We start from the raw sequence: 11,417 nt of genomic DNA on the forward strand, positions 1-11,417 counted from the left end.
TCTTTCTTGGATTCTCTAGCAAGTACAAGCACACCCGCTTGTGTTTCTTTAAGTTCTAATGGCATCAACTGAATGATCATCAAGTTCTTGAATGAATCTCCTTCTTGATAATCCTAAGCTTTTATAAAGGAAAGCTCCTCTCAGATCTCACAAGAGATTTACACAAACAGCAATATGAGTCACACTAAAATGTGGCTAAGGTTTGCCTTATATACCTAGGGCAAAAATACAAAACCCTAAACGTTCTAAATAAACTAGGACTGAGTTGGAATTTTGCAGAAAATGCATTCTGCCTGAATTTCGATTGTCCTTAGAAAGAGTAGGCTACTTAAGTTTAGACTCTTTCAATTCAACCCTAATCTTCCTAGGAGGTGTAACTTCTAAGGGTTTGACAACCTCACTCACAGGGGGTTCAAAAGAAGATGAAGGAACAAAGATAGTGGAATTGGGTGTAGACACATTGATGCTTTCTACAAAACCTAACCCAGTTTTGTCAGAAGGAGACTTTTGAATACCAAGCATATGATCAAGTTTGGAACTAACAGATCTATTAGATTGTTCTCTAGCAACAGAAAGTTCATGTTCCAAATTCTTAACTTTATCAAGTAAAAGCATGTTCCCAGTCTTCACATTATTAAAAAGTTCAGTAGTATCAAATAGTTTAATAAGAAATTTTTTCTTATCAAGCTCAAGAGAAGTAATTTTCTTCAAACATAATTCAACATTCATAGCATCCTTTGTAGCAACTTTGCAAAGTTTATTGTAGGCTTCTTGAAGATTTGCGTCCTCAGAGAGTTCCCCATCAGAAGGGTTCTCTTCAGTAGATACATTTTCATTAACTACAGTAGTAGCAGTGAAAGCAATGAAATTTCCATCCTCATCACAACCAAACTCATCATCAGAAATTTTACCATCACTAAGGGTTACAACCATAGTCTTACCCTTAGACTTCAAGTAAGTAGGACATTTAGATTTCATGTGACCATACCCTTGACATCCAAAACACTGAGGACCCATTGAATTATTAGAAGATTGACCTACTCTTTCTCTAGGTTTATCAATGTTGTTAACCTTAGTGGGATCATTCTTCCTAAAGTTTCTAGGTTCAGTAGTGTTCTTATCTCTTACCCTTCTATTGTTGTTTCTAAGGAAATTCCTAAAGTTCTTGGCAAGGTAAGCAATCTCTGTAGCAGAGAGCTCATCATCAAATCCACTAACATCAACATCATCAACTGACTTAAGAGCCATTGATTTGGATTTGCTAGTCTTAGGTAGGTCCAACTCATAGGATTGAAGAGATCCTACAAGTTCATCAACAGGGATGGAGTCCACATCCTTACTCTCAGTGATGGCAGTCACCTTAGGTCTAAAATCTTCAGTCAGAGATCTAAGAATCTTCCTAACAATTTTAGGTTGATCATAGATTTCACCCAAGTTATATGCAGAATTAACAATATCATTAAGTTTAGCATAGAATTCATCAAAAGATTCATCATCAGACATCCTAATGCTTTCAAATTTAGAAGTTAACTGCTGCAATTTGTCGATTTTTGACAGCCTTTGTGCCTTCATGCACAGTCTGGAGGATATTCCAAGCAGTATGAGCAACCTCAACATTAGAGATTCTCTTAAATTCCTCCATAGAAACAGCGTTAAAGATGACATTCATAGCTTTGCTATTGAACGCAGCTGCTTCTTTTTGAGAAGTTTGCCACTCACTAATAGGAGTAGTGAGCTTTTTCCATCTGTATTCAACGAAGTTCCAGACTCTCTCATCAATTGATTTTAGAAATGTTTTCATTCTTATTTTCCAATAAGCATAGTTATTCTCATCAAAGTGAGGAGGAATAACAAGAGAATGTTCATGTTCCATGACAATAGGGGTCAAGGATCAGCTCAGTGATCAAAAGATCAACAACAAGAAAACAACCTGCTTTGATACCACTTGATAGTTTTTAGACCCTTTAAAACACAATTGGATTAACTTAGGTAATTAGCCAAGTTTTTACTTAGTCCAAATTCCAAATCTAGGTTATCACAATCAAACAATCATATCATGCAAAGCAATAGAAAGATAAATAACACAATGATATGATCACTTAGGAAACCAAACTGGTAAAAACTTGGGGAGGATTTAACCTAGCTATTTTCAAGATAAACCTGAATCCACTATGAAAGAATCGAAGTTATTCAACAGGACTTAGACTACTAACATCCTATTGCTACCTACTAGTAGAAACTTACTGACACGACCACGTGCAAGCTCTGAAACCACGGACTCCTTCTTTCTTGGATTCTCCAGCAAGTACAAGCACACCCGCTTGTGTTTCTTTAAGTTCTTATGGCAGCAACTGAATAATCATCAAGTTCTTGAATGAATCTTCTTCTTGATAATCCTAAGCTTGTGTAAAGGAAAGCTCCTCTCAGATCTCACAAGAGATTTACACAAACAGCATATGAGCCACACTAAAACGTGGCTAGGGTTTGCCTTATATACCTAGGGCAAAAATACAAAACCCTAAACGTTTTAAATAAACTAGGGCTAAGTTGGAATTCTGCAGAAAATGAATTTTGCCTGAATTTCGATTGATCGAGCCTAATCTTTGATAGATCGAACCAAGCCGAAATGCTTTAATAAATTTGCATCAACTTAAATCCAACTTTACATAAATGAACCAACTTTGAGCAAGTCTAAACATGACTAAACATCTTGTTTTAATCATGGTTTGCCAACAATACACATTAGAGTTCTAAATACATAAGATCCTAAGTCTTTAGAACCTAACAGAAATTGTAATAACTATAAGTATATAACTTATCAATTGGGTTTTTTAATTGCTCCAACCCAATTTGAAAATGGCTCATCAAGAATCTGTAGAAGCACATTCCTATAAAGCATCATACAAGGTCCATAAAACAGGCTCATTTTGTTGATCCACCAAGTACAAGTAGCAATCAGCTCATAAACTTAAGTATCAAAAAGGGTGTGTGTGTGTTTATGGTTAATTGCAAGAGAGTTCTGCAATCAGTACAAGTAGCAATCAGCTCATAAACTTAAGTATCAAAAAGGGTGTGTGTGTGTTTATGGTTAATTGCAAAAGAGTTCTGCAATCATCTACACCAGTATAAAATGGCATTTTATAGTTCACCACCAAATCTAGAATGCAGTACTTTTTCCTAGGAAGGAGCAATTAATAATAAACGGCAGTATGATTTGGTGCAATTCATTCTCATTTTAAGGATGAGCAAATCACTTGCAAGATAGGAAGTAAAGTAAGCATGGAATACGAATGGCGAACATCTCATCATTGAGTATGCCATTGAAGTGCCTGGGACCTTAAAAGTGGCTTCCGTTAATTGTTAGATTGATAAAAAAGATAAGAAAATTGTAGAGAATGATCCAACCTGCCTAATGTTCCAACTTATGCTTATATCAAACAAAGATTCATAAAAAATTTATCCACACATGCACATGTAAGCACAAACAACCCCAAAAACTAAAACTCGCAAAATTGCATACAAAAAAGAGATTCTTATGCAAAATTGCAATCTATTTTTGTAAGAACTTATTCTTTGCTGTATTTAGAGTGCAGTTATATATTTCACTTTGTTTACTTCTATCCCACTATAATGCTTGATGATGCTGAAAAATCAACAGTGAGCTACACGGTCCTCTTGTGCTCAAAACAACGCTTGCACAACACAAAAAGAGAAGACCTTGCAGAGATCACCGGTGTGGTACCGACCAAGTGCCCTCCGAAGGTCAAGTTAAAATTTCTCACAACTTTAGAGTGCTAGAGCGGGTAAATTATCAATTTATTAATTTAGCAGTTTTGCACTCAGCCAAAAGAGGTGGTGAAGCGAATTTTTGTGTTTCCTTCTAATCAACTATATCTTAATTCGAATTAGCAAGGTTTAAAATCTTTGTAAAGAATCAAATTAATAGCAAACCAAGTATACAACTATATAAAATCAATATTTCAAGGATTCCAATCTTTAAGTACTTACAAGTGAGCAACTTTTGTAGTCTTCTTCTTCCCAAACACAGCTTGCCAGAACATCCTCCATTCCTACATCACAGCATTCACGTTACAAATATTCAAAACTTTATGGGCCACCACAATTTGGCTCCCTATGACTGCTCTAAAAATGGGTCTGCAAGGTGCAATGTTAAATGCCATAAAAGACCTAGGAGTGTTTTTCTCATCACTAATTGGTTTTGAGATAGAGTGGCATAGCTTATGGTCCAACTAGCGATATCAAAGCAAACGTCATGGATTTGAGTTGTGGGACCATCATCATGGGGGATTGTTGGAAGAACCACAATTCCGCTCTCGATGACCACTCTAAAAACAGGCCACGAGACATAATGTCAAATACAAAATTAAGATTAAATAAATTAACCTTCAAGTTTAAAGCAATTAAGCTTCATTTTACAAAAAGTTATCAAATTTACAACAAAAACCCAGATGTTTCTATGTTTAGTTTTCATGAAGCAAAAAATTGAATTTTTAGCATAAAACCCAAATGGCCAACCACTACTGATACTTTGTTTTGTTAGGTGGGACAAAGAAAATGAAAATAGAGTAATTTTTATCATATGGGACACTTCAAAAATTAACGATTCAAATTAATTAGACTCCAAAAACTTCATTGCCTATTTGAAATTCTTCTTCACTACCATTAAATTATCTTATACATAACGATTCTCCAAAAAAAAAAAATTCCTATGCATAACAAACACGCACACAAATATATAGGAAGTGAAAGAGGGAAAAGGGGTACCAGAAAGAGGAGAATCTCATGGGATATGACTTTTAGAAGTAGTGAAGTCCATTTGGCTCATTGGGCTTCACGAAATTACAAACAAATGTGAACAAAAAAAAAAAAAAAATCTAAGTGATAACCTGTTCGAGAAAATAGAGGGGAAAAAAGGCGTTGTAAATCCATAACACTTGAAATAAATAACACCACAATCCTCAATATCCCACATCGATAAAATACAAGTAAATTATTTTATTTATAAAGTGTTGCGATAACATAACTTAGTGCCGAGCTTAGTAATGTAAACTTGTAACCAAGTTGGGGCATTAAAATGGTTAAATGTATATTGGGATTAGCTATGTGGGATGTGGTTAATATGTAGATTTGTCCACCATGGAGTCAATATTCAGCATACTCCTTGCCCTTGGGTTAAAGGGCACCCCCACCCACAATGGATGGGTAGCCAACTTCTCAAATTGATAAGGATTTGGGGTATCCCCACAAATCAACACATAACAGACCCTTCCCAACATGCTATCTAGTTCTTCTCCATACAAACAACCTCTTTTTTTTTTTTTTTTTTTTTTAAAAAAAAAAAAAAAAAAAAACCATTGTCAATCTTGGTAATTTTTTGGTTAATATGTAGATTTGTCCACCATGGAGTCAATATTCAGTATGCTCCTTGCCCTTGGGTTAAAGGGCACCCCACAATTCTTCTCTCCACACACAACAAACTAAGTTCTTCTCCATCTTTTTTTTTTTTTCTTTTTTTTTTTTTTTTTAATTAAAAAAAAAAAAAAAAAACATTGTCAATCTTGGTATTTTTTTTTTTCCAATTACCTTTATCAATCTTATACCTTCCCTCGCATGGCCCATTGGATAAAAACATTTAAAGAGCTCATAAGGTAGGGCATCTAAAAAACTTAACTAATTAAATTTTATTTCTGTATTGATAACAAAACCATACAGACTACATGTTTACTTGGAAGTTCAATCTCCAAATGGACCTCTATCTCATATTCTAAATGACAACAACAATAGCTAGTATCCACTAATCAATACTTGAAAGTATAACCCCACAAGAAGCACAGGAACAGATTCAGATTCTACGGGTGCAGATATGGGACTCGGGGGTGCGACGATTAAAAAATTATTTATATTTATATTTTCAATATATTGCTAATTTGCTAAGCATTTTTTTTTTTTAAATAATGGTAAACATATACCAATTTAAGATTAATGGTAAACATATATTAATAAATTTAAAAGCATATATATATATATATATATATATTATAATGTTTACACAACTCCAATTTTAGCCCAATAACATATTTATAATATTAAATTATTTTCCTTAAAAAAAAAATGTAATGAGGTGATAAAATCAAAAAATCAAAACCTGTATTTTTACTGTTTTCACAAGTTCCAACATTTTTTTATCTTTTTGACTTTTCAAGTCCTTATCTCTTTTACCAATACGCCTATTCAAAAAACAATCCACAATCCACAACTTTCTACCTTGCTCTCTTTGTCACAATTTCAAGTAAGTGCACATGAAGCAGGCATCCTTATCTCTCTCTCTCTCTCAAAACCACATGAAGTAAAAGGATGGACATGAATCAGGCCGTATCAGCCGTTTCCACCAGAATCGGCACGGAATGGCGTGAATCGACATGAATCCAAAAAAAGAAAAAAAAAAAAAGACGTGGCATGGACGCGTGGTCAACGACGTTGCACACTGCACGCTGCGTCAGTGTGCATCGGGTGCTGATGTGGCAGTCCTGGAGCTGCACCCGTGCTTTCTAGTAGCCCCCACAACAATTCTCCATAGTAAGCCCTTCAACCTTTTATGAATTTTGCTTTTCCATGGCATTTCCCACAACACAGTACTCTGATAGGAAATCTTTGAGCTTCATCAAGTGAGGATTACGACAGTGAGCATGTTGAGAAAAAAGAGAAGATGGCATCAGTGCCTACTGCCTACTAAAAGTTTCAGATTTAAATTTTGATCACTTAAAATCTCAAACTTTCTTAAGTGAAAAATCATTATAAACAACAGAAAATTAAATATTAGACTACCCATAACTTATTTACAAAATATAATCATGGCCGGTGCAAACAATGTGCTTGAAAAAAAAAAAAAAAACACTGCCACCTAGATTTTGGTTAAATGCAATTATCAGCGTACATAGTACAAAGAATAACATCAAATTTTCAAACCAAAATTAAAACTGATCTTCTCTGGGAATGCAAATTGAGAGCTCTGACACGGAAGTATATACCATTAGCTTTTGTAATATGAGGATCATTTTCCAGTTTTGATTACTGCATTTGCATTGAATGTTTGAAAGTATACAAATGCCGAAGGTTTGTTTGTTCTCATTCTCAATCTGCCTCTGGTACTCCAAATACTCATCAAGCATTCTTTGATCTTTCTCCTCCACACTCCACTGGCAAAAGTTTCCATTTGTCTTGCCCCAATTTATCAATGGCTACAGGACCAACAATCTCAAGATTAGGAGGAACATCTCCACCATGTGCTTCAGGGAGGGAACTGAAGCACAGCACAGGTGAAAACACATTGAGCTTTATTTAACCCTGAGACTTATTTTTGCTAAACATTTTCCTTCTGCTCCTTGTTACCTCCAGTTGCCTACAATAAGCAAATTGTGTATTTTTGGGACATTATTTTGCATGATAGATTTTCTATATATTGTGGAAACTAGGACCACTCTACAGATCTTATATCTTTCTTTCTTTCTGAGAAAATGCAAAGTTTATATCCAATTAACAAGATGCTGTGGTAATCTGTTTCAGTAAGTGCGAGTGTTCAATATCTGTTGTACATCATACGTATTAGATTGCCCAATTTATTATTCTTTCAGTGTCCGGAACCTTAAAAACTATTATTCTAGTAAATTTGATCCACATTTTCTTAACTTGGCTACCTTTAAAATACCCATTTCATTTAATCTATCTTCCAGTTTTGTTTCACCTTTAATGATCTCTAGCTCCTCCATATCTTAAGTCTTTAGCATCTAATTCAAGTAAATTTGTCCAAATTCTGCCATCTTATGCTAATATTTAACATGTTAGATGCTCTTATTTTCCCACTTTTAGTTCATGCCCATCTTCATTTTTTCTGGTGAATTTATAAATGTGTAGCTTTAGACAACAGTAACTACCATAAAAAGAAAACAGAACAATGATCAGAATACAAGACCTTTTATTTCTTTGACTTTATTTTATCCCTTTTCTTATTTTTTTCCTTGGAATTTCCCTGTCCTTGTCTTGCATTACCACCTCCTTTGTCAGTCTTTTTCTTTTTATCAAGATCATCAAATTCTGATAACAATGCTTCTTCTACAGCCTCATACTTCTTTTCTGCATCTTTGTTGGCCAGTTCTTCCAGTTGTGCCTATAAAAGGGGAATAGTACACCGAAAACATCAAATCATAGACGGGTAAGAAGGTAACTATATGAAAACCTTCAACAAAACAGCAAGGAGAATCCAACACAAACCCGCATGAATGACTTCAGCAGGGGCACCAAAATTGATCGGTAGTCATAATTAGTTACTGCATTAATTTTCTTCCCTGTCTGCTGCATATTTATAGTAGTTGTCCCGATTATAGCATCCAATTTGTAAAGCTGCAACAACAAACATACTAAGGTTCAATCCTATAGAAGTTCATCAAATCTTTAATATCACACACAACTATGAAAATTTGACAGGTTCATAAATTTGGCTATATCATACCTTTGCATCCATCTCATCAATCTGCTTCTCAATCAACAATTTTATTTCATTGTCCACATGATCTTCTCTCAAAATATTCCATAAGATATCCAACTCGAAAATATTACCATTTGTGCTTGCAGTCTGTCTCTGATTTGACAAGAGATACTTGTAGCTCAATGGTTCGTACCCAAACTCTTCTCTTCTCTTATCTTCTTTAACACATATACTCTCCAAATTCTGCCATACCTTAATGTCTCTCAAATATTGTACTTTTTTCTTACAAATGCTCAGCAACCGGTTAAATTCAACCCCATAGATCTTGTAAAGCTCTTTCCCTTGACTTCTACTAGCTTCTCTCAAATTTGTCCACTGCTTTAATTGCTCCCCAATATTAGTACCTCCCTTCAATAACCAATCCAAAATAGCATCTTTATATTCATCATCATTTAATTCGATTTCATCATCAGTACTAGAAGTAACAGCAGCTCCATCATTCGGCACCATAAGCTCTCCACGCAGCATTCTCTTGTCGAAAACTACACAAGAGAAGTCCTCATTGAAAACAATCTTCTCATAATTAGCAACACTATGCTCACCTATAGCCGTCTCCCTTGCAAGACTCAAGACGAGCCTCCGTAACCCGCAAACATTGGCAAGATCATCCAAGAACTCGAACACAAGATTAAGCTCAGAGATGTCAAGAAAGCACACTGAGAGCAGGGTCCGGTTTATCCCATATTCCATAAGCAGCTGTTCCGGGACTTGCTTCTTCAGCATTTCCAATATCAAGTTCATCAACGCCGAAAAATGACTAGAACAAAAACATTTTATACCCACGAACGGGCGTAACACTGCTCGAATTTTGTTAATGATCTCTTCACGCCGTCTATCGTCGCAATAAGGCCACTTTTGTTTCGTGAAATCTTTATCTCCACCCTCTTCATATGCTCCCCAGAATTGAAAACTTCCAATTCTTCGCCCCCGTCGCGTACTCTACCGCCTGTTTCATCACCTCCATGACCAATTTGTTCTTAGCAAAATGCCGGTTAAGGTCTTCAATTTGAATCCTCAACAAATCCTTCTTTTGCTCCATAGTCATCGTGTCATTCCAGCAAGTCTTGACTCGTCTCTCCACCGTGTCGACATCCAACCCGACTACTTTCTTGAGGTTCTTGATCTTTCTTTTGTTTTCTGGCAAAGGCATCAATTCCGGCGTTTCGAAGTTCTTACTCGCTGTTATAGCTCTCTCTTCGACCTCTTCCTTTCGTTCTTGTAGTTCTTGAATCTCATTCTTTAAATTTTCCAAGTATTTAGTGTCTGTGAGATACTTGCTTTGTAGTTTGATGAGTCTGAGACACGTTCTGAATAATTCAATTCGGGGCTCTGTGGCCAAATCTTCTGGGGCAAATTCGATGGCTAAACCAGCATCGCAAGCTTCTATCACAGGTTCATGGCCGGCATTGGCGTCATATTCAGTTAACTTGAAGAGTGCGTTGACATGGAAGAACCAGCAGGCGAGGGAGTTGGGGCACAAGCGCACGGCTCGCTTGGATAAGTCCACGGCTTCTTTGACGTGATTGAAAGTTTCGGCGAGTTGGAGGAGACCGTCGTCAGATGAAACGGGAGTGGTGGAGCTTGGGTGCTGGGACAGAGTGGCCTCGACAAGAATCAAGGCTTTGGTGTAGTTCCCATTTTGGTGTTCTTTCATGGCGTCTTCCACTTCTTTGGTGATGGTGGGGAATTGATCATCAACATCGGAGAGTGATGGGGGTGCACGTGCATTGCGTTTCTTCTTGATCTTCATTTTGGAGAGAAATCGAGAATAGGGGAAGAGTGGTTTGAATCTAGCTAATTGGTTTTACGAAGGAAGTTAAAGTGGGTGAGCCGAATCTATATATATGACACGAAGAGCAAAGGCCCAAATACGGAAAAAAGGATTTTAACCAATCTCAGTGAGGGTGTTTTTTTTGATAAGAAATAGTTTCAATCTACTGAATCTGATGATTACTTTTTATCATCAGACTAATCGAACTTTAGATCTTTATTTAATGAGAAACTTTATCAAATAAGTTAATTGAAACCACGAAAGCCAAATAGAGGAATAAACTAATGCAATATGTTTAGTTTAACTTTTATATTTTTTGTTTTAAAGATGGTCAATTTCAACGAAAATTTAAGGATATTCATATAAATAGTAAATTAAACTATATAATTTCAAAAATACTGACTAAATCCTAACTTAATCTAATGGTACATTTCAAAAAAATAAAAAAAATAAAAACATAAAAAAAAAAAAAAAAAAACTTTGAGAAAGAGGGATGAGAAGAAAAATATGTGATGTCAAACCAACATTCTTGATTTGGGTTTTATTTTTTAGTAATGCTAATACCACAACTTTACCACAACTTGTTCACATAGCATATAGTCATGTCATGTTGTGCAATTGCATTTTTTTTCTTAGTTGCACCTTAACTGAATTGATCAAAGTAGCAAGATCACATAGCATATAGTCATGTCATGTTGAAGTGGGCCATGTGTGGCTTGAATTGCCACAAGCCCACGTCCACTTTAAGTCAATCCCTTTTGACCGAATTTCACAAGGAATAGCAATTCCAAAAGCAGCCGACTTTGGCATATATATATATATATATATTATATTTGTAGTGTAGCCGTGAGAGATTCAAGAAAAATTCCAATTAACCTAGTGAGCAAGCCGCATGAGAGAAAATAGAGAAAAAAGAGGCAGTCAGCTTCTATTCTTATTTTTTCTATGAGAGAGTGCTAGGATGTAATTGGGATTTGGGTTTCTTGAGAGTGTTCTTGTGCACTATTGTATTTTTCCCTGATAATAGTGAAATCCCTACAACTCCGTGGACGTAGGCAAATTGCCAAACCACGTAAATATTGT

The 11,417-nt window shown here is 35.7% G+C and overlaps 1 protein-coding gene across 1 annotated transcript; it reads right to left on the reverse strand.

The window, feature by feature from the left end:
* Positions 1 to 7,916: 7,916 nt before the first annotated feature.
* Positions 7,917 to 8,594, reverse strand: LOC115989547. The gene is made up of 3 exons (XM_031113273.1): positions 8,528 to 8,594; positions 8,290 to 8,418; positions 7,917 to 8,185 (listed from the first exon to the last, which is right to left on the reverse strand). The coding sequence occupies exons 1-3, from the start codon at positions 8,537 to 8,539 to the stop codon at positions 7,994 to 7,996; spliced, it is 333 nt and encodes a 110-aa protein (XP_030969133.1). The 5' UTR covers positions 8,540 to 8,594; the 3' UTR covers positions 7,917 to 7,993.
* Positions 8,595 to 11,417: the final 2,823 nt, after the last annotated feature.

This window comes from Quercus lobata, chromosome 5 (assembly GCF_001633185.2).
Source record: "Quercus lobata isolate SW786 chromosome 5, ValleyOak3.0 Primary Assembly, whole genome shotgun sequence".
Lineage (NCBI taxonomy): Eukaryota > Viridiplantae > Streptophyta > Magnoliopsida > Fagales > Fagaceae > Quercus > Quercus lobata.

Bases quoted from the DNA above. Each gene is read 5' to 3' on its own strand.
- LOC115989547 (XM_031113273.1), bottom strand. The intron at 8,186-8,289 runs GTTTGTGTTGGA...CCCCTTTTATAG, and splicing joins TGCTGAAGTCATTCATGCGG to GCACAACTGGAAGAACTGGC.